Consider the following 23,865-nt stretch of genomic DNA (forward strand, 5'->3'; position numbering starts at 1 on the left):
TCCTTCCAAACCTTGGGGATAGTACTAGATATAATTGTCAGGTTAGGGGGAGTACCTGGGCCTCCTTCCAAACCTTGGGGATAGTACTAGATATAATCGTTAGGGGGAGTACCTGGGCCTCCTTCCAAACCTTGGGGATAGTACTAGATATAATCGTCAGGTTAGGGGGAGTACCTGGGCCTCCGTCCAAACCTTGGGGATAGTACTAGATATAATCGTCAGGTTAGGGGGAGTACCTGGGCCTCCTTCCAAACCTTGGGGATAGTACTAGATATAATCGTCAGGTTAGGGGGAGTACCTGGGCCTCCTTCCAAACCTTAGGGATAGTACTAGATGTAATCGTTAGGGTGAGTACCTGGGCCTCCTTCCAAACCTTGGGGATAGTACTAGATATAAGCGTCAGGTTAGGGGGAGTACCTGGGCCTCCTTCCAAACCTTGGGGATAGTACTAGATATAATCGTCAGGTTAGGGGGAGTACCTGGGCCTCCGTCCAAACCTTGGGGATAGTACTAGATATAATCGTCAGGTTAGGGGGAGTACCTGGGCTTCCTTCCAAACCTTGGGGATAGTACTAGATATAATCGTCAGGTTAGGGGGAGTACCTGGGCCTCCTTCCAAACCTTAGGGATAGTACTAGATGTAATCGTTAGGGTAGGGGGAGTACCTGGGCCTCCTTCCAAACCTTGGGGATAGTACTAGATATAATCGTCAGGTTAGGGGGAGTACCTGGGCCTCCTTCCAAACCTTGGGGATAGTACTAGATATAAGCGTCAGGTTAGGGGGAGTACCTGGGCCTCCTTCCAAACCTTTGGGATAGTACTAGATATAATCGTTAGGGGGAGTACCTGGGCCTCCTTCCAAACCTTGGGGATAGTACTAGATATAATTGTGAGGTTAGGGGGAGTACCTGGGCCTCCTTCCAAACCTTGGGGATAGTACTAGATATAATTGTTAGGGGGAGTACCTGGGCCTCCTTCCAAACCTTGGGGATAGTACTAGATATAATTGTCAGGTTAGGGGGAGTACCTGGGCCTCCTTCCAAACCTTGGGGATAGTACTAGATATAATCGTTAGGGGGAGTACCTGGGCCTCCTTCCAAACCTTGGGGATAGTACTAGATATAATCGTCAGGTTAGGGGGAGTACCTGGGCCTCCGTCCAAACCTTGGGGATAGTACTAGATATAATCGTCAGGTTAGGGGGAGTACCTGGGCCTCCTTCCAAACCTTTGGGATAGTACTAGATATAATCGTCAGGTTAGGGGGATTACCTGGGCCTCCTTCCAAACCTTGGGGATAGTACTAGATATAATCGTTAGGGGGAGTACCTGGGCCTCCTTCCAAACCTTGGGGATAGTACTAGATATAATCGTTAGGGGGAGTACCTGGGCCTCCTTCCAAACCTTGGGGATAGTACTAGATATAATCGTTAGGGGGAGTACCTGGGCCTCCTTCCAAACCTTGGGGATAGTACTAGATATAATTGTTAGGGGGAGTACCTGGGCCTCCTTCCAAACCTTGGGGATAGTACTAGATTTAATCGTTAGGGGGAAGTACCTGGGCCTTCTTCCAAACCTTGGGGATAGTACTAGATATAATCGTTAGGAGTACCTGGGCCTCCTTCCAAACCTTGGGGATAGTACTAGATATAATCGTTAGGAGTACCTGGGCCTTCTTCCAAACCTTGGGGATAGTACTAGATGTAATCGTTAGGGGGAGTACCTGGGCCTCCTTCCAAACCTTGGGGATAGTAATAGATATAATCGTCAGGTTAGGGGGAGTACCAGGGCCTCTTTCCAAACCTTGGGGATAGTACTAGATATAATCGTCAGGTTAGGGGGAGTACCTGGGCCTCCTTCCAAACCTTGGGGATAGTACTAGATATAATCGTCAGGTTAGGGGGAGTACCTGGGCCTCCTTCCAAACCTTGGGGATAGTACTAGATATAATCGTCAGGTTAGGGGGAGTACCTGGTCCTCCTTCCAGACCTTGGGGATAGTACTAGATATAATCGTCATGTTAGAGAGAGTACCTAGGCCTTCTTCCAAACCTTGGGGATACTACTAGATATAATCGTCAGGTTAGGGGGAGTACCTGGGCCTCCTTCCAAACCTTGGGGATAGTACTAGATATAATCGTTAGGGGGAGTACCTGGGCATCCTTCCAAACCTTGGGGATAGTACTAGATATAATCGTTAGGGGGAGTACCTGGGCCTCCTTCCAAACCTTGGGGATAGTACTAGATATAATCGTTAGGGGGAGTACCTGGGCCTCCTTCCAAACCTTGGGTATAGTACTAGATATAATCGTTAGGGGGAGTACCTGGGCCTCCTTCCAAACCTTGGGGATAGTACTAGATATAATCGTTAGGGGGAGTACCTGGGCCTCCTTCCAAACCTTGGGGATAGTACTAGATATAATCGTCAGGTTAGGGGGAGTACCTGGGCCTCCTTCCAAACCTTGGGGATAGTACTAGATATAATTGTTAGGGGGAGTACCTGGGCCTCCTTCCAAACCTTGGGGATAGTACTAGATTTAATCGTTAGGGGGAGTACCTGGGCCTTCTTCCAAACCTTGGGGATAGTACTAGATATAATCGTTAGGAGTACCTGGGCCTCCTTCCAAACCTTGGGGATAGTACTAGATATAATCGTTAGGAGTACCTGGGCCTTCTTCCAAACCTTGGGGATAGTACTAGATGTAATCGTTAGGGGGAGTACCTGGGCCTCCTTCCAAACCTTGGGGATAGTAATAGATATAATCGTCAGGTTAGGGGGAGTACCAGGGCCTCCTTCCAAACCTTGGGGATAGTACTAGATATAATCGTCAGGTTAGGGGGAGTACCTGGGCCTCCTTCCAAACCTTGGGGATAGTACTAGATATAATCGTCAGGTTAGGGGGATTACCTGGGCCTCCTTCCAAACCTTGGGGATAGTACTAGATATAATCGTTAGGAGTACCTGGGCCTCCTTCCAAACCTTGGGGATAGTACTAGATATAATCGTTAGGAGTACCTGGGCCTTCTTCCAAACCTTGGGGATAGTACTAGATGTAATCGTTAAGGGGAGTACCTGGGCCTCCTTCCAAACCTTGGGGATAGTAATAGATATAATCGTCAGGTTAGGGGGAGTACCAGGGCCTCTTTCCAAACCTTGGGGATAGTACTAGATATAATCGTCAGGTTAGGGGGAGTACCTGGGCCTCCTTCCAAACCTTGGGGATAGTACTAGATGTAATTGTGAGGTTAGCGGGAGTACCTGGGCCTCCTTCCAAACCTTGGGGATAGTACTAGATATAATCGTTAGGGGGAGTACCTGGGCCTCCTTCCAAACCTTGGGGATAGTACTAGATATAATCGTCAGGTTAGGGGGAGTACCTGGGCCTCCTTCCAAACCTTGGGGATAGTACTAGATATAATTGTTAGGGGGAGTACCTGGGCCTCCTTCCAAACCTTGGGGATAGTACTAGATTTAATCGTTAGGGGGAGTACCTGGGCCTTCTTCCAAACCTTGGGGATAGTACTAGATATAATCGTTAGGAGTACCTGGGCCTCCTTCCAAACCTTGGGGATAGTACTAGATATAATCGTTAGGAGTACCTGGGCCTTCTTCCAAACCTTTGGGATAGTACTAGATGTAATCGTTAGGGGGAGTACCTGGGCCTCCTTCCAAACCTTGGGGATAGTAATAGATATAATCGTCAGGTTAGGGGGAGTACCAGGGCCTCCTTCCAAACCTTGGGGATAGTACTAGATATAATCGTCAGGTTAGGGGGAGTACCTGGGCCTCCTTCCAAACCTTGGGGATAGTACTAGATATAATCGTCAGGTTAGGGGGATTACCTGGGCCTCCTTCCAAACCTTGGGGATAGTACTAGATATAATCGTTAAGAGTACCTGGGCCTCCTTCCAAACCTTGGGGATAGTACTAGATATAATCGTTAGGAGTACCTGGGCCTTCTTCCAAACCTTGGGGATAGTACTAGATGTAATCGTTAAGGGGAGTACCTGGGCCTCCTTCCAAACCTTGGGGATAGTAATAGATATAATCGTCAGGTTAGGGGGAGTACCAGGGCCTCTTTCCAAACCTTGGGGATAGTACTAGATATAATCGTCAGGTTAGGGGGAGTACCTGGGCCTCCTTCCAAACCTTGGGGATAGTACTAGATATAATCGTCAGGTTAGGGGGAGTACCTGGGCCTCCTTCCAAACCTTGGGGATAGTACTAGATATAATCGTCAGGTTAGGGGGAGTACCTGGTCCTCCTTCCAGACCTTGGGGATAGTACTAGATATAATCGTCATGTTAGAGAGAGTACCTGGGCCTTCTTCCAAACCTTGGGGATAGTACTAGATATAATCGTCAGGTTAGGGGGAGTACCTGGGCCTCCTTCCAAACCTTGGGGATAGTACTAGATATAATCGTTAGGGGGAGTACCTGGGCCTCCTTCCAAACCTTGGGGATAGTACTAGATATAATCGTTAGGGGGAGTACCTGGGCCTCCTTCCAAACCTTGGGGATAGTACTAGATATAATCGTTAGGGGGAGTACCTGGGCCTCCTTCCAAACCTTGGGGATAGTACTAGATGTAATCGTTAGGGGGAGTACCTGGGCCTCCTTCCAAACCTTGGGGATAGTAATAGATATAATCGTCAGGTTAGGGGGAGTACCAGGGCCTCTTTCCAAACCTTGGGGATAGTACTAGATATAATCGTCAGGTTAGGGGAGTACCTGGGCCTCCTTCCAAACCTTGGGGATAGTACTAGATATAATCGTCAGGTTAGGGGGAGTACCTGGGCCTCCTTCCAAACCTTGGGGATAGTACTAGATATAATCGTCAGGTTAGGGGGAGTACCTGGTCCTCCTTCCAGACCTTGGGGATAGTACTAGATATAATCGTCATGTTAGAGAGAGTACCTGGGCCTTCTTCCAAACCTTGGGGATAGTACTAGATATAATCGTCAGGTTAGGGGGAGTACCTGGGCCTCCTTCCAAACCTTGGGGATAGTACTAGATATAATCGTTAGGGGGAGTACCTGGGCCTCCTTCCAAACCTTGGGGATAGTACTAAATATAATCATTAGGGGGAGTACCTGGGCCTCCTTCCAAACCTTGGGGATAGTACTAGATATAATCGTTAGGGGGAGTACCTGGGCCTCCTTCCAAACCTTGGGGATAGTACTAGATATAATCGTTAGGGGGAGTACCTGGGCCTCCTTCCAAACCTTGGGGATAGTACTAGATATAATTGTGAGGTTAGGGGGAGTACCTGGGCCTCCTTCCAAACCTTGGGGATAGTACTAGATATAATCGTTAGGGGGAGTACCTGGGCCTCCTTCCAAACCTTGGGGATAGTACTAGATATAATCGTCAGGTTAGGGGGAGTACCTGGGCCTCCTTCCAAACCTTGGGGATAGTACTAGATATAATTGTTAGGGGGAGTACCTGGGCCTCCTTCCAAACCTTGGGGATAGTACTAGATTTAATCGTTAGGGGGAGTACCTGGGCCTTCTTCCAAACCTTGGGGATAGTACTAGATATAATCGTTAGGAGTACCTGGGCCTCCTTCCAAACCTTGGGGATAGTACTAGATATAATCGTTAGGAGTACCTGGGCCTTCTTCCAAACCTTGGGGATAGTACTAGATGTAATCGTTAGGGGGAGTACCTGGGCCTCCTTCCAAACCTTGGGGATAGTAATAGATATAATCGTCAGGTTAGGGGGAGTACCAGGGCCTCCTTCCAAACCTTGGGGATAGTACTAGATATAATCGTCAGGTTAGGGGGAGTACCTGGGCCTCCTTCCAAACCTTGGGGATAGTACTAGATATAATCGTCAGGTTAGGGGGAGTACCTGGGCCTCCTTCCAAACCTTGGGGATAGTACTAGATATAATCGTCAGGTTAGGGGGAGTACCTGGTCCTCCTTCCAGACCTTGGGGATAGTACTAGATATAATCGTCATGTTAGGGAGAGTACCTGGGCCTTCTTCCAAACCTTGGGGATAGTACTAGATATAATCGTCAGGTTAGGGGGAGTACCTGGGCCTCCTTCCAAACCTTGGGGATCGTACTAGATATAATCGTCAGGTTAGGGGGAGTACCTGGGCCTCCTTCCAAACCTTGGGGATAGTACTAGATATAATCGTCAGGTTAGAGGGAGTACCTGGGCCTCCTTCCAGACCTTGGGGATAGTACTAGATATAATCGTCATGTTAGGGAGAGTACCTGGGCCTTCTTCCAAACCTTGGGGATAGTACTAGATATAATCGTCAGGTTAGGGGGAGTACCTGGGCCTCCTTCCAAACCTTGGGGATAGTACTAGATATAATCGTTAAGGGGAGTACCTGGTCCTCCTTCCAAACCTTGGGGATAGTACTAGATATAATCGTCAGGTTAGGGGGAGTACCTGGGCCTCCTTCCAAACCTTGGGGATAGTACTAGATATAATCGTCAGGTTAGGGGGAGTACCTGGTCCTCCTTCCAGACCTTGGGGATAGTACTAGATATAATCGTCATGTTAGGGAGAGTACCTGGGCCTTCTTCCAAACCTTGGGGATAGTACTAGATATAATCGTCAGGTTAGGGGGAGTACCTGGGCCTCCTTCCAAACCTTGGGGATAGTACTAGATATAATCGTCAGGTTAGGGAGAGTACCTGGGCCTTCTTCCAAACCTTGGGGATAGTACTAGATATAATCGTCAGGTTAGGGGGAGTACCTGGGCCTCCTTCCAAACCTTGGGGATAGTACTAGATATAATCGTCAGGTTAGGGGGAGTACCTGGGCCTCCTTCCAAACCTTGGGGATAGTACTAGATATAATCGTCAGGTTAGGGGGAGTACCTGGTCCTCCTTCAGGTTAGGGGGAGTACCTGGGCCTCCTTCCAAACCTTAGGGATAGTACTAGATGTAATCGTTAGGGTGAGTACCTGGGCCTCCTTCCAAACCTTGGGGATAGTACTAGATATAATAGTCAGGTTAGGGGGAGTACCTGTGCCTCCTTCCAAACCTTGGGGATAGTACTAGATATAATCATCAGGTTAGGGGGAGTACCTGGGCCTCCGTCCAAACCTTGGGGATAGTACTAGATATAATCGTTAGGGGGAGTACCTGGGCCTCCTTCCAAACCTTGGGGATAGTACTAGATATAATCGTTAGGGGGAGTACCTGGCCCTCCTTCCAAACCTTGGGGATAGTACTAGATATAATCGTCAGGTTAGGGGGAGTACCTGGGCCTCCTTCCAAACCTTGGGGATAGTACTAGATATAATCGTCAGGTTAGGGGGAGTACCTGGGCCTCCTTCCAAACCTTAGGGATAGTACTAGATGTAATCGTTAGGGTGAGTACCCGGGCCTCCTTCCAAACCTTGGGGATAGTACTAGATATAATAGTCAGGTTAGGGGGAGTACCTGTGCCTCCTTCCAAACCTTGGGGATAGTACTAGATATAATCATCAGGTTAGGGGGAGTACCTGGGCCTCCGTCCAAACCTTGGGGATAGTACTAGATATAATCGTTAGGGGGAGTACCTGGGCCTCCTTCCAAACCTTGGGGATAGTACTAGATATAATCGTTAGGGGGAGTACCTGGCCCTCCTTCCAAACCTTGGGGATAGTACTAGATATAATCGTCAGGTTAGGGGGAGTACCTGGGCCTCCTTCCAAACCTTGGGGATAGTACTAGATATAATCGTCAGGTTAGGGGGAGTACCTGGTCCTCCTTCCAGACCTTGGGGATAGTACTAGATATAATCGTCATGTTAGGGAGAGTACCTGGGCCTTCTTCCAAACCTTGGGGATAGTACTAGATATAATCGTCAGGTTAGGGGGAGTACCTGGGCCTCCTTCCAAACCTTGGGGATAGTACTAGATATAATCGTCAGGTTAGGGGGAGTACCTGGGCCTCCTTCCAAACCTTGGGGATAGTACTAGATATAATCGGCAGGTTAGGGGGAGTACCTGGTCCTCCTTCCAGACCTTGGGGATAGTACTAGATATAATCGTCAGGTTAGGGGGGGTACCTGGGCCTTCTTCCAAACCTTGGGGATAGTACTAGATATAATCGTCAGGTTAGGGGGAGTACCTGGGCCTCCTTCCAAACCTTGGGGATAGTACTAGATATAATCGTCAGGTTAGGGGGAGTACCTGGGCCTCCTTCCAAACCTTGGGGATAGTACTAGATATAATCGTCAGGTTAGGGGGAGTACCTGGGCCTTCTTCCAAACCTTGGGGATAGTACTAGATATAATCGTTAGGGGGAGTACCTGGGCCTCCTTCCAAACCTTGGGGATAGTACTAGATATAATCGTCAGGTTAGGGGGAGTACCTGGGCCTCCTTCCAAACCTTTGGGATAGTACTAGATATAATTGTCAGGTTAGGGAGAGTACCTGGGCCTTCTTCCAAACCTTGGGGATAGTACTAGATATAATCGTCAGGTTAGGGGGAGTACCTGGGCCTCCTTCCAAACCTTGGGGATAGTACTAGATATAATCGTCAGGTTAGGGGGAGTACCTGGGCCTCCTTCCAAACCTTGGGGATAGTACTAGATATAATCGTCAGGTTAGGGGGAGTACCTGGGCCTCCATCCAAACCTTGGGGATAGTACTAGATATAATCGTCAGGTTAGGGGGAGTACCTGGGCCTCCTTCCAAACCTTGGGGATAGTACTAGATATAGTCGTCAGGTTAGGGGGAGTACCTGGGCCTCCTTCCAAACCTTAGGGATAGTACTAGATTTAATCGTTAGGGTGAGTACCTGGGCCTCCTTCCAAACCTTGGGGATAGTACTAGATATAATCGTCAGGTTAGGGGGAGTACCTGTGCCTCCTTCCAAACCTTGGGGATAGTACTAGATATAATCGTTAGGGGGAGTACCTGGCCCTCCTTCCAAACCTTGGGGATAGTACTAGATATAATCGTCAGGTTAGGGGGAGTACCTGGGCCTCCTTCCAAACCTTGGGGATAGTACTAGATATAATCGTCAGGTTAGGGGGAGTACCTGGTCCTCCTTCCAGACCTTGGGGATAGTACTAGATATAATCGTCATGTTAGGGAGAGTACCTGGGCCTTCTTCCAAACCTTGGGGATAGTACTAGATATAATCGTCAGGTTAGGGGGAGTACCTGGGCCTCCTTCCAAACCTTGGGGATAGTACTAGATATAATCGTCAGGTTAGGGGGAGTACCTGGGCCTCCTTCCAAACCTTGGGGATAGTACTAGATATAATCGTCAGGTTAGGGGGAGTACCTGGTCCTCCTTCCAGACCTTGGGGATAGTACTAGATATAATCGTCAGGTTAGGGGGGGTACCTGGGCCTTCTTCCAAACCTTGGGGATAGTACTAGATATAATCGTCAGGTTAGGGGGAGTACCTGGGCCTCCTTCCAAACCTTGGGGATAGTACTAGATATAATCGTCAGGTTAGGGGGAGTACCTGGGCCTCCTTCCAAACCTTGGGGATAGTACTAGATATAATCGTCAGGTTAGGGGGAGTACCTGGGCCTTCTTCCAAACCTTGGGGATAGTACTAGATATAATCGTTAGGGGGAGTACCTGGGCCTCCTTCCAAACCTTGGGGATAGTACTAGATATAATCGTCAGGTTAGGGGGAGTACCTGGGCCTCCTTCCAAACCTTGGGGATAGTACTAGATATAATTGTCAGGTTAGGGAGAGTACCTGGGCCTTCTTCCAAACCTTGGGGATAGTACTAGATATAATCGCCAGGTTAGGGGGAGTACCTGGGCCTCCTTCCAAACCTTGGGGATAGTACTAGATATAATCGTCAGGTTAGGGGGAGTACCTGGGCCTCCTTCCAAACCTTGGGGATAGTACTAGATATAATCGTCAGGTTAGGGGGAGTACCTGGGCCTCCATCCAAACCTTGGGGATAGTACTAGATATAATCGTCAGGTTAGGGGGAGTACCTGGGCCTCCTTCCAAACCTTGGGGATAGTACTAGATATAGTCGTCAGGTTAGGGGGAGTACCTGGGCCTCCTTCCAAACCTTAGGGATAGTACTAGATGTAATCGTTAGGGTGAGTACCTGGGCCTCCTTCCAAACCTTGGGGATAGTACTAGATATAATCGTCAGGTTAGGGGGAGTACCTGTGCCTCCTTCCAAACCTTGGGGATAGTACTAGATATAATCATCAGGTTAGGGGGAGTACCTGGGCCTCCGTCCAAACCTTGGGGATAGTACTAGATATAATCGTCAGGTTAGGGGGAGTATCTGGGCCTCCTTCCAAACCTTGGGGATAGTACTAGATATAATCGTCAGGTTAGGGAGAGTTCCTGGGCCTTCTTCCAAACCTTGGGGATAGTACTAGATATAATCGTCAGGTTAGGGGGAGTACCTGGGCCTCCTTCCAAACCTTGGGGATAGTACTTGATATAATCGTTAGGGGGAGTACCTGGCCCTCCTTCCAAACCTTGGGGATAGTACTAGATATAATCGTTAGGGGGAGTACCTGGGCCTCCTTCCAAACCTTGGGGATAGTACTAGATATAATCATTAGGGGGAGTACCTGGGCCTCCTTCCAAACCTTGGGGATAGTACTAGATATAATTGTCAGGTTAGGGGGAGTACCTGGGCCTCCTTCCGAACCTTGGGGATAGTACTAGATATAATCGTCAGGTTAGGGGGAGTACCTGGGCCTCCTTCCAAACCTTGGGGATAGTACTAGATTTAATCGTTAGGGGGAGTACCTGGGCCTTCTTCCAAGCCTTGGGGATAGTACTAGATATAATCGTTAGGAGTACCTGGGCCTCCTTACAAACCTTGGGGATAGTACTAGATATAATCGTTAGGAGTACCTGGGCCTCTTTCCAAACCTTGAGGATAGTACTAGATATAATCGTCAAGTTAGGGGGTGTACCTGGGCCTCCTTCCAAACCTTGGGGATAGTACTAGATATAATCGTTAGGGGGAGTACCTGGGCCTCCTTCCAAACCTTGGGGATAGTACTAGATATAATCGTCAGGTTAGGGGGAGTACCTGGGCCTCCTTCCAAACCTTGGGGATAGTACTAGATATAATCGTCAGGTTAGGCGGAGTACCTGGGCCTCCTTCCAAACCTTGGGGATAGTACTAGATATAATCGTCAGGTTAGGGAGAGTACCTGGGCCTTCTTCCAAACCTTGGGGATAGTACTAGATATAATCGTCAGGTTAGGGGGAGTACCTGGGCCTCCTTCCAAACCTTGGGGATAGTACTAGATATAATCGTCAGGTTAGGGGGAGTACCTGGGCCTCCTTCCAAACCTTGGGGATAGTACTAGATATAATCGTCAGGTTAGGGGGAGTACCTGGGCCTCCTTCCAAACCTTGGGGATAGTACTAGATATAATCGTCAGGTTAGGGGGAGTACCTGGGCCTCCTTCCAAACCTTGGGGATAGTACTAGATATAATCGTCACGTTAGGGGGTGTACCTGGGCCGCCTTCCAAACCTTGGGGATAGTACTAGATATAATCGTTAGGGGGAGTACCTGGGCCTCCTTCCAAACCTTGGGGATAGTACTAGATATAGTCGTCAGGTTAGGGGGAGTACCTGGTCTCCTTCCAGACCTTGGGGATAGTACTAGATATAATCGTCATGTTAGGGAGAGTACCTGGGCCTTCTTCCAAACCTTGGGGATAGTACTAGATATAATCGTCAGGTTAGGGGGAGTACCTGGGCCTCCTTCCAAACCTTGGGGATAGTACTAGATATAATCGTTAGGGGGAGTACCTGGGCCTCCTTCCAAACCTTGGGTATAGTACTAGATATAATAGTTAGGGGGAGTACCTGGCCCTCCTTCCAAACCTTGGGGATAGTACTAGATATAATCGTTAGGGGGAGTACCTGGGCCTCCTTCCAAACCTTGGGGATGGTACTAGATATAATCGTCAGGTTAGGGGTAGTACCTGGGCCTCCTTCCAGACCTTGGGGATATTACTAGATATAATCGTCAGGTTAGGGGGAGTACCTGGGCCTCCTTCCAAACCTTGGGGATATTACTAGATATAATCGTCAGGTTAGGGGGAGTACCTGGGCCTCCTTCCAAACCTTGGGGATAGTACTAGATATAATCGTCAGGTTAGGGGGAGTACCTGGGCCTCCTTCCAAACCTTAGGGATAGTACTAGATATAATCGTCAGGTTAGGGGGAGTACCTGGGCCTCCTTCCAAACCTTGGGGATAGTACTAGATATAATCGTCAGGTTAGGGGGAGTACCTGGGCCTCCTTCCAAACCTTGGGGATAGTACTAGATATAATCGTCAGGTTAGGGGGAGTACCTGGGCTTCCTTCCAAACCTTGGGGATAGTACTAGATATAATCATCAGGTTAGGGGGAGTACCTGGGCCTCCTTCCAAACCTTAGGGATAGTACTAGATGTAATCGTTAGGGTGAGTACCTGTGCCTCCTTCCAAACCTTGGGGATAGTACTAGATATAATCGTCAGGTTAGGGGGAGTACCTGGGCCTCCTTCCAAACCTTGGGGATAGTACTAGATATAATCGTCAGGTTAGGGGGATTACCTGGGCCTCCTTCCAAACCTTGGGGATAGTACTAGATATAATCGTTAGGGGGAGTTCCTGGGCCTCCTTCCAAACCTTGGGGATGGTACTAGATATAATCGTTAGGGGGAGTACCTGGGCCTCCTTCCAAACCTTGGGGATAGTACTAGATATAATCGTTAGGGGGAGTACCTGGGCCTCCTTCCAAACCTTGGGGATAGTACTAGATATAATTGTGAGGTTAGGGGGAGTACCTGGGCCTCCTTCCAAACCTTGGGGATAGTACTAGATATAATCGTTAGGGGGAGTACCTGGGCCTCCTTCCAAACCTTGGGGATAGTACTAGATATAATCGTTAGGGGGAGTACCTGGGCCTCCTTCCAAACCTTGGGGATAGTACTAGATTTAATTGTTAGGGGGAGTACCTGGGCCTTCTTCCAAACCTTGGGGATAGTATTAAATATAATCGTTAGGAGTACCTGGGCCTCCTTCCAAACCTTGGGGATAGTACTAGATATAATCGTTAGGAGTACCTGGGACTTCTTCCAAACCTTGGGGATAGTACTAGATGTAATCGTTAGGGGGAGTACCTGGGCCTCCTTCCAAACCTTGGGGATAGTAATAGATATAATCGTCAGGTTAGGGGGAGTACCAGGGCCTCCTTCCAAACCTTGGGGATAGTACTAGATATAATCGTCAGGTTAGGGGGAGTACCTGGGCCTCCTTCCAAACCTTGGGGATAGTACTAGGTATAATCGTCAGGTTAGGGGGAGTACCTGGGCCTCCTTCCAAACCTTGGGGATAGTACTAGATATAATCGTCAGGTTAGGGGGAGTACCTGGTCCTCCTTCCAGACCTTGGGGATAGTACTAGATATAATCGTCAGGTTAGGGGGAGTACCTGGGCCTCCTTTCAAACCTTGGGGATAGTACTAGATATAATCGTCAGGTTAGGGGGAGTACCTGGGCTTCCTTCCAAACCTTGGGGATAGTACTAGATATAATCGTCAGGTTAGGGGGAGTACCTGGGCCTCCTTCCAAACCTTAGGGATAGTACTAGATGTAATCGTTAGGGTGAGTACCTGGGCCTCCTTCCAAACCTTGGGGATAGTACTAGATATAATCGTCAGGTTAGGGGGAGTACCTGTGCCTCCTTCTAAACCTTGGGGATAGTACTAGATATAATCGTCAGGTTAGGGGGAGTACCTGGGCCTCCGTCCAAACCTTGGGGATAGTACTAGATATAATCGTCAGGTTAGGGGGAGTACCTGGGCCTCCTTCCAAACCTTGGGGATAGTACTAGATATAATCATCAGGTTAGGGGGATTACCTGGGCCTCCTTCCAAACCTTGGGGATAGTACTAGATATAATCGTTAGGGGGAGTTCCTGGGCCTCCTTCCAAACCTTGGGGATAGTACTAGATATAATCGTTAGGGGGAGTACCTGGCCCTCCTTCCAAACCTTGGGGATAGTACTAGATATAATCGTTAGGGGGAGTACCTGGGCCTCCTTCCAAACCTTGGGGATAGTACTAGATATAATCGTTAGGGGGAGTACCTGGGCCACCTTCCAAACCTTGGGGATAGTACTAGATATAATTGTGAGGTTAGGGGGAGTACCTGGGCCTCCTTCCAAACCTTTGGGATAGTACTAGATATAATCGTTAGGGGGAGTACCTGGGCCTCCTTCCAAACCTTGGGGATAGTACTAGATATAATCGTCAGGTGAAGGGGAGTACCTAGGCCTCCTTCCAAACCTTGGGGATAGTACTAGATATAATCGTCAGGTTAGGGGGAGTACCTGGGCCTCCTTCCAAACCTTGGGGATAGTACTAGATATAATCGTCAGGTTAGGGGGAGTACCTGGGCCTCCTTCCACACCTTGGGGATAGTACTAGATATAATCGTTAGGGGGAGTACCTGGGCCTCCTTCCAAACCTTGGGGATAGTACTAGATGTAATCGTTAGGGGGAGTACCTGGGCCTCCTTCCAAACCTTGGGGATAGTACTAGATATAATCGTTAGGGGGACACCTGGGCCTCCTTCCAAACCTTGGGGATAGTAATAGATATAATCGTCAGGTTCGGGGGAGTAGCAAGGCCTCCTTCCAAACCTTGGGGATTGTACTAGATATAATCGTCAGGTTAGGTGGAGTACCTGGGCCTCCTTCCAAACCTTGGGGATAGTACTAGATATAATCGTTAGGGGGAGTACCTGGGCCTCCTTCCAAACCTTGGGGATAGTACTAGATATAATCGTTAGGGGGAGTACCTGGGCCTCCTTCCAAACCTTGGGGATAGTACTAGATATAATCGTTAGGGGGAGTACCTGGGCCTCCTTCCAAACCTTGGGGATAGTACTAGATATAATCGTTAGCGGGAGTACCTGGGCCTCCTTCCAAACCTTGGGGATAGTACTAGATATAATCGTTAGGGGGAGTACCTGGGCCTCCTTCCAAACCTTGGGGATAGTACTAGGTATAATCGTCAGGTTAGGGGGAGTACCTGGGCCTCCTTCCAAACCTTGGGGATAGTAATAGATATAATCGTCAGGTTCGGGGGAGTAGCAAGGCCTCCTTCCAAACCTTGGGGATTGTACTAGATATAATCGTCAGGTTAGGTGGAGTACCTGGGCCTCCTTCCAAACCTTGGGGATAGTACTAGATATAATCGTTAGGGGGAGTTCCTGGGCCTCCTTCCAAACCTTGGGGATAGTACTAGATATAATCGTTAGGGGGAGTACCTGGGCCTCCTTCCAAACCTTGGGGATAGTACTAGATATAATCGTTAGGGGGAGTACCTGGGCCTCCTTCCAAACCTTGGGGATAGTACTAGATATAATCGTTAGCGGGAGTACCTGGGCCTCCTTCCAAACCTTGGGGATAGTACTAGATATAATCGTTAGGGGGAGTACCTGGGCCTCCTTCCAAACCTTGGGGATAGTACTAGGTATAATCATCAGGTTAGGGGGAGTACCTGGGCCTCCTTCCAAACCTTGGGGATAGTACTAGATATAATCGTCAGGTTAGGGGGAGTACCTGGGCCTCCTTCCAAACCTTGGGGATAGTACTAGATATAATTGTCAGGTTAGGGGGAGTACCTGGGCCTCCTTCCAAACCTTGGGGATAGTACTAGATATAATCGTCAGGTTTGGGGGAGTACCTGGGCCTCCTTCCAAACCTTGGGGATAGTACTAGATATAATCGTTAGGGGGAGTACCTGGGCCTCCTTCCAAACCTTGGGGATAGTACTAGATATAATCGTTAGGGAGAGTACCTGGGCCTCCTTCCAATCCTTGGGGATAGTACTAGATATAATCGTTAGGGGGAGTACCTGGGCCTCCTTCCAAACCTTGGGGATAGTACTAGATATAATCGTCAGGTTAGGGGGAGTACCTGGGCCTCCTTCCACACCTTGGGGATAGTAATAGATATAATCGTCAGGTTCGGGGGAGTAGCAAGGCCTCCTTCCAAACCTTGGGGATTGTACTAGATATAATCGTCAGGTTAGGTGGAGTACCTGGGCCTCCTTCCAAACCTTGGGGATAGTACTAGATATAATCGTTAGGGGGAGTACCTGGGCCTCCTTCCAAACCTTGGGGATAGTACTAGATATAATCGTTAGGGGGAGTACCTGGGCCTCCTTCCAAACCTTGGGGATAGTACTAGATATAATCGTTAGGGGGAGTACCTGGGCCTCCTTCCAAACCTTGGGGATAGTACTAGATATAATCGTTAGCGGGAGTACCTGGGCCTCCTTCCAAACCTTGGGGATAGTACTAGATATAATCGTTAGGGGGAGTACCTGGGCCTCCTTCCAAACCTTAGGGATAGTACTAGATATAATCGTCAGGTTAGGGAGAGTACCTGGGCCTCCTTCCACCTTGGGGATAGTACTAGATATAATCGTCAGGTTAGGGGGAGTACATGGGCCTCCTTCCAAACCTTGGGGATAGTACTAGGTATAATCGTCAGGTTAGGGGGAGTACCTGGGCCTCCTTCCAAACCTTGGGGATAGTACTAGATATAATCGTCAGGTTAGGGGGAGTACCTGGGCCTCCTTCCAAACCTTGGGGATAGTACTAGATATAATCGTCAGGTTAGGGGGAGTACCTGGGCCTCCTTCCAAACCTTGGGGATAGTATTAGATATATTTGTTAGGGGGAGTTCCTGGGCCTCCTTCCAAACCTTGGGGATAGTACTAGATATAATCGTTAGGGGGAGTACCTGGGCCTCCTTCCAAACCTTGGGGATAGTACTAGATATAATCGTTAGGGAGAGTACCTGGGCCTCCTTCCAATCCTTGGGGATAGTACTAGATATAATCGTTAGGGGGAGTACCTGGGCCTCCTTCCAAACCTTGGGGATAGTACTAGATATAATCGTCAGGTTAGGGGAGTACCTGGGCCTCCTTCCAAACCTTGGAGATAGTACTAGATATAATCGTCAGGTTAGGGGGAGTACCTGGGCCTCCTTCCAAACCTTGGGGATAGTACTAGATATAATCGTCAGGTTAGGGGGAGTACCTGGGCCTCCTTCCAAACCTTGGGGATAGTACTAGATATAATCGTCAGGTTAGGGGGAGTACCTGGGCCTCCTTCCACACCTTGGGGATAGTACTAGATATAATCGTCAGGTTAGGGGGAGTACCTGGGCCTCCTTCCAAACCTTGGGGATAGTACTAGATATAATCGTCAGGTTAGGGGGAGTACCTGGGCCTCCTTCCACACCTTGGGGATAGTACTAGATATAATCGTCATTGGGAGTATATAAATAATATATTATATCATCTCCAGTGGATGATGATGATTATTATTATTACATCAATCTTAAGCGATCCATCACAGATAGTGAATTGCTGAAATGAAAACCGATTCACTAGAAGTTGACGTGTTAACCATCAAGGCTGGCAGAGGGAAGAGCAGTCAATTGACTGGCCAAGGTCAATTTAAACCACTGTGGGTTTTTTTCATCTTCTCTCAAATAAAAAGTCTGCAGAGATGATAAACACATTTTTTTTTTTTTTAAAGCACCACTTATCTTCTCAGTTATGATGCCTGAGTCAGACTTAACAGAAGAAGAGGAATTTGTACCCATTTTAGTGCATTTTTACTGTTGTCCAACATTTTTTTTTTTAGAAGGACCACCAGCGGAGTCCGAGATGGAAGCTTAGAAAATATCTTGATTTAGTCTAGAGAGTACGTCTGTTTCTCATGTCTGAAAGATTTCCCCAGGCCTGAATTTTTTTTTTCTCCTCTGAATGGGGTCAGAAGAAAACCCAAGGTTTAGTAAATATCTTTCACTGTGAGTTGTTGTGTTTGTAAAAACATTTTTTTTTTTTTTTAAATGGGGTGTGTTTATCTGCTCGAGGAAACAAGGATGAGAAATGTTGTTAAAGGGGATCAGGAAGCAGGAGACAAAATGGAGGCTATAAATCAGAATAGAAACTGTTATGTAAAACCCCTTAATGAGAGAAGGGAGGGGGTGTAAATCATAGAAACAACTAAATGTTTATTCTGGTTTCTGGACACGGATACAACCAGGAACTCGGATCTCTTGCTAACATAAATATGCTAGTTGGCCAACACTAACCTGCAAAGACTCAATGCACCTATTATGTCAATAACAAATATCGGGAATTTGATAGAATCCAGTAACACCATGAAAATGATACAGAAATGGATCAAGCTAAGCTTGTGTTTCTCAAATGGTAATATCAATTCTTTCTTTACCTCTTCTCCTCTTCTCTCCCTCTCTTCTCCCCTCCCTCTCTTCTCCCCTCCCTCTCTTCTCCCCTCTTTCCTCCCTCTCTTCTCCCCTCTTTCCTCTCTCCAGGTATACCCATGTTAAAGATAGTTTTTGAGGGGTATGAGCATCTCTCTCTGATCTCCGTCCCTCTCCTCATCTATCACCCTGCTCAGATCCTACTGGGTTCAATACTGGTACCCACCATCAAGAGCTGGATGAACAGCAGACAAAAGGTAGACAAAACGCACACAGAGAGAGAGATCTATTTATCTATCACACCAACCATTATCTAACTCGTTCCCTCTGTTCTCTCCTCCCTGGAACAGCCTAGTATTTTATTGCATTGATACCTACCTGTCTGGTCTGTGTGAGTAGAGAAACGCCTCCTCTCCGGTCTGTGTGTTTCTAAACCCACTAACACCCAGCTACTCACCTGTACTTAATTGGTCACAAACTGGTGCTAATTGGCAATTAATTAATTGGTCTTAATTGTGATATAGAATGTTTTAATCACTGTTGGTTTTTGGAAGGGACAAATCTAACTCGTTTGTGAAATATATATGTATATTAAGATGTTACTGATTAAATCACTGTTGGTTTGGAGTGGAGGGTTTTGGCTGGGGAAGGTTGTGGACTGTGTTGATGGTGGCTGGGTAATTTTTATAATCTTCACTATTTTTTGCTAAATGTGTTGCATCGACGTCAGTCAACACTTGCTAAATTAAAAATATTGTGTGTCCACAGGGAGTGAAGTTGACCGACCTGCAGCCCATCTGAAGTGGACTCTCCCCAGTGTGTATACTCATTCACTCCCCCTCATGGGGAGTATCCTTTGAACTGTGACAGAAGGGACTACTTCCTTCCTCTTTTATGTATCTCTCTCTGGTGGAAGGATACATACAGAAGCACAAGTGCCTCGTCGCAACCACGTGACTCGCGAACACGTAGTCCTGGGCTCTAACGGTTGTGATGGTTGCTATGACAAAACTTGTGTGATTTATTCGATGGTTTACTTTTAATACGAACATAGAAGTCTCTATTTTTGTATCCCCCATGAAGACGGTGTCAACTTCCTGTGAGACAAGAAGCACTACTGATCGTCATCAGGAAGTGAATTCTGAGACGACACCGCCTGCCATGGACCGGCTGGGACTGTGTCCTCTTTCTAACTATTTTTCTGGGGATGTTACATTCAAAGACTCTTTTCTGACAATCCAGTTTTTTATGGTTTTGAACAATGACTAGTTTACTGATAGTTTCTATTGCTTGTGTAGGCTTTTTTATATTTATATATCTATATATATATAGTGCACTACTGTTGACCAGGGCCCATAGAGCTCTGGTCAAAATAAGTCCACTATATATATATAGTGCACTACTGTTGACCAGGGCCCATAGAGCTCTGGTCAAAATAAGTCCACTATATATATTAGTGCACTACTGTTGACCAGGGCCCATAGAGCTCTGGTCAAAATAAGTCCACTATATATATTAGTGCACTACTGTTGACCAGGGCCCATAGAGCTCTGGTCAAAATAAGTCCACTATATATATTAGTGCACTACTGTTGACCAGGGCCCATAGAGCTCTGGTCAAAATAAGTCCACTATATATATTAGTGCACTACTGTTGACCAGGGCCCATAGAGCTCTGGTCAAAATAAGTCCACTATATATATTAGTGCACTACTGTTGACCAGGGCCCATAGAGCTCTGGTCAAAATAAGTCCACTATATATATTAGTGCACTACTGTTGACCAGGGCCCATAGAGCTCTGGTCAAAATAAGTCCACTATATATATTAGTGCACTACTGTTGACCAGGGCCCATAGAGCTCTGGTCAAAATAAGTCCACTATATATATTAGTGCACTACTGTTGACCAGGGCCCATAGAGCTCTGGTCAAAATAAGTCCACTATATATATTAGTGCACTACTGTTGACCAGGGCCCATAGAGCTCTGGTCAAAATAAGTCCACTATATATATTAGTGCACTACTGTTGACCAGGGCCCATAGAGCTCTGGTCAAAATAAGTCCACTATATATATTAGTGCACTACTGTTGACCAGGGCCCATAGAGCTCTGGTCAAAATAAGTCCACTATATATATTAGTGCACTACTGTTGACCAGGGCCCATAGAGCTCTGGTCAAAATAAGTCCACTATATATATTAGTGCACTACTGTTGACCAGGGCCCATAGAGCTCTGGTCAAAATAAGTGCACGCCGTAGGGAATAGAGGGCCATTTGGGACGTAGCCCCTAGGTGCCTTGGCATAACGTCAGTAATACATACTAACACGTTGATGATGATTATTTTGTTTTCTGATTTTTCTAATGCTGTTACCAAACAAACACTGTGTGACAACAAGGACCAATGGCAATGTGTTCCACATGAAACTCTACCCCTTATAGGCCAGTCAGGATGCAGACTCTCAGTACTGAAAAGATTAACCTTTCGGTTTGGGCGGATGTTAGAAGGACAGGTTTCTTCTCTAGTATGAATAAAAACTGTGATTTAAACACTGTGGACTGGGTCTGTGTTCTGTACAGTACTAGTATATCTCTAGTATAGTATATAGTTCAATGGGTCTGTTTTCTAGTCTACTACTAGCCAATCATGGTAATGGCCTGACAAACACAGTAACAGTTACACGTTGTTTTTGTTAAAGATTTTACAGATAGACAGAGTTTAGATATTATACAGTAATATACACTTTAGATGATGATATACAGTTTATGATAATATACTGTTTAGATGATAATATACAGTGATATACAGTTTAGATGATGATACACAGTTTAGATGATAATATACAGTTTAGATGATAATATACAGTTTAGATGATAATATACTGTTTAGATGATAATATACAGTTTAGATGATAATATACAGTGATATACAGTTTAGATGATAATATACAGGGGGGGTCTCTCTCTGGGTGGGGTTAGGGGGGTCTCTCTCTGGGTAGGGTTAAGGGGGTAGGGTTAAAACCTTTTTGGGATAGGGGGCAGCATTTTCACTTTTGGATGAATAGCATGCCCAGAGTGAACTGCCTCCTACTCTGTCCCAGATGCTAATATATGCATATTATTAGTAGTATTGGATAGAAAACACTCTGAAGTTTCTAAAACGGTTTGAATGATGTCTGTGAGTATAACAACTCATATGGCAGGCAAAAACCTGAGAAAAATCCAACCAGGAAGTGGGACATCTGAGGTTGGTCGTTTTTCAAAGCTTGGCCTACCGAATACACAGTGGGTTATGGATAAAGTTGCCCTTCCTACGGCTTCCACTAGATGTCAACCGTCTTTAGAAACTTGAATGAGGCTTCTACTATAAAGGAGGGGCTCATGAGACCTCTCTGAATCAGTTGTCTGGCATAGTGCCTTGGTCTCATGACGTGTGCTCCCGACAGAGTTACCTCTCGTTCCAGTGCTTTTCTTCAGACAAAGGAATTCTCCGGTTGGAACATTATTGATGTTTTATGTTAAAAAACATCCTAAAGATGGATTCCATACATCGTTTGACTTGTTTCTACGACCTGTAACGGAACTTTTTGAGTTTTTGTCTGGATGAAGTGCTCACGCCTCATGAAGATGAATTAGTGGGCTGAACACGCTAACAACAAGTGGCTATTTGGACATAAATGATGGACTTTATGGAACAAATCAGTCATTTATTGTCGAACTGGGATTCCTGGGAGTGCCTTCTGATGAAGATCATCAAAGGTGAGTGAATATTTATGGTGTTGTTTCCAATGTAAACTGAGATTTTTTGGATATACAGATATACAGTATATCACAAAAGTGAGTACACCCCTCTCATTTTTGTAAATATTTGAGTATATCTTTTCATGTGACAACACTGAAGAAAGGACACTTTGCTACAATGTAAAGTAGTGAGTGTACAGCTTGTATAACAGTGTAAATTTGCGGTCCCCTCAAAATAACTCAACACACAGCCATTAATGTCTAAACCGCTGGCAACAAAAGTGAGAATGGCCAAATTGGGCCCAAAGTGCCAATATTTTGTGGGCCCAAAGTGCCAATACTTGTACTTTACTTTGGTAAAGTACAAGTGCTCAATACGGAAGTGGTCAGATGACGCAGATGCTACGCCATAGGACTGTTTTACTAGCACAGACTGGAATACGTTCCGGGATTCATCCAATGGCATTGAGGAGTAAATCACTTCAGTCACTGGCTTCATCAATAAGTGCATTGACGACGTTGTCCCCAGTGACCGTACGTACATATCCCAACCAGAAGCCGTGGATTACACCTGGTGGGGGGTGGAGACAGTCGATCTTAAGTCTTTACTGAAGACTCATCTCTTCAGTGGGTCATATGATTGAGTGTAGTCTGGCCCAGGAGTGTGAAGGTGAATGGAAAGGCAAGCAACAAACCGCCCTTGCTGTCTCTGCCTTGCCGGTTCCCCTCTTCCCACTGGGATTCTCTGCCTCTAACCCTATTACAAGGGCTGAGTCACTGGCACATAGCCTGTCTTCTCTTGAGAGCAATGTCTGCCTACAGCAGCCTTTCTCAATAGCAAGGCTATACATAGTCAAAGCTTTCCTTAAGTTTGGGTCAGTCACAGTGGTCAGGTATTCTGCCACTGTGTATTCTCTTTTTTTGTTTAATTTGACCTTTATTTAACTAGGCAAGTCAGTTAAGAACAAATTCTTATTTTCAATGACGGCCTAGGAACAGTGGGTTAATTGCCTTGTTCAGGGGCACAACGACAGATTTGCACCTTGTCAGCTCGGGGATTCGAACTTGCAACCTTTCGGTTACTAGTCCAACACTCTAACCACTAGGCTACCCTGCTGCCCCAAGGCCAAATAGCATTTGTTATGTTTTTTTAATAAATTCTTTCCAATGTGTCAAGTAATTATCTTTTTATTTTCTCATGATTTGGTGGGGTCTAATTGTGTTGCTGTCCTGGGGCTCAGTGAGGTGTGTTTTTGTTTGTGAACAGAGCCCCAGGACCAGCTTGCTTAGGGGATTCTTCTCTAGGTCATTTACATTTTAAACTACTGTTGGTAATATTTCATAAATAAACTTCTACAATTATCTTGGAAATGAGTATCAGGATAAGACCCAGATGTAGACAATTCGAATCACAGATGTTTATTAACAAAACAGGGGGGCAGGCAGTGGACAGGTCAAGGCCGTGCAGAGGACAGGTCAATGCCAGGCAAACAACAGGTCAAGGCCGGGCAAACGACAGGTCAAGGCCGGGCAGAGGACAGGTCAAGGCCAGGCAAACGACAGGCAGAGGACAGTAATCCAGTATGTAAGTGTCAGTAAGGTACAGAATGGCATGCAAGGGCAGGGCAGAACGGTCAGAACCAGGAGGACTAGAAAACGGGAAAACACGCTGGACAAGACGAGCCGGCAACAGACAAACAGAGGAGACAATGGGGACACCTGGTGGGGGGTGGAGTCACCTGGTGGGGGGTGGAGTCACCTGGTGGGGGGTGGAGTCACCTGGTGGGGGTGGAGACACCTGGTGGGGGTGGAATCACCTGGTGGGGGGTGGAGACACCTGGTGGGGGGTGGAGACACCTGGTGGGGGGTGGAGACACCTGGTGGGGGGTGGAATCACCTGGTGGGGGGTGGAGACA

At 46.9% G+C, this 23,865-nt stretch overlaps 1 protein-coding gene across 2 annotated transcripts in view; it reads left to right on the plus strand.

The window, feature by feature from the left end:
- slc10a7 (solute carrier family 10 member 7) overlaps positions 1 to 19,626 on the plus strand; it is a 71,832-nt gene extending 52,206 nt beyond the window's left edge. Inside the window, exons 11-13 of one of the 2 annotated variants that reach the window (XM_090183346.1) lie at positions 18,322 to 18,467; positions 18,561 to 18,601; positions 18,979 to 19,604. In XM_090183346.1, coding sequence (XP_090039472.1) covers positions 18,322 to 18,467; positions 18,561 to 18,581 — 167 coding nt within the window. In that variant the 3' untranslated portion in view covers positions 18,582 to 18,601; positions 18,979 to 19,604. Of the gene's footprint in view, positions 1 to 18,321; positions 18,468 to 18,560; positions 18,602 to 18,978 lie in introns of both variants that reach the window. The other variant, XM_090183345.1, reaches the window with a different exon arrangement.
- Positions 19,627 to 23,865: the final 4,239 nt, after the last annotated feature.

Source organism: Oncorhynchus mykiss, chromosome 9, assembly GCF_057628025.1.
Source record: "Oncorhynchus mykiss isolate SJ-2025 chromosome 9, ASM5762802v1, whole genome shotgun sequence".
NCBI classification, from domain to species: Eukaryota; Metazoa; Chordata; class Actinopteri; order Salmoniformes; family Salmonidae; genus Oncorhynchus; species Oncorhynchus mykiss.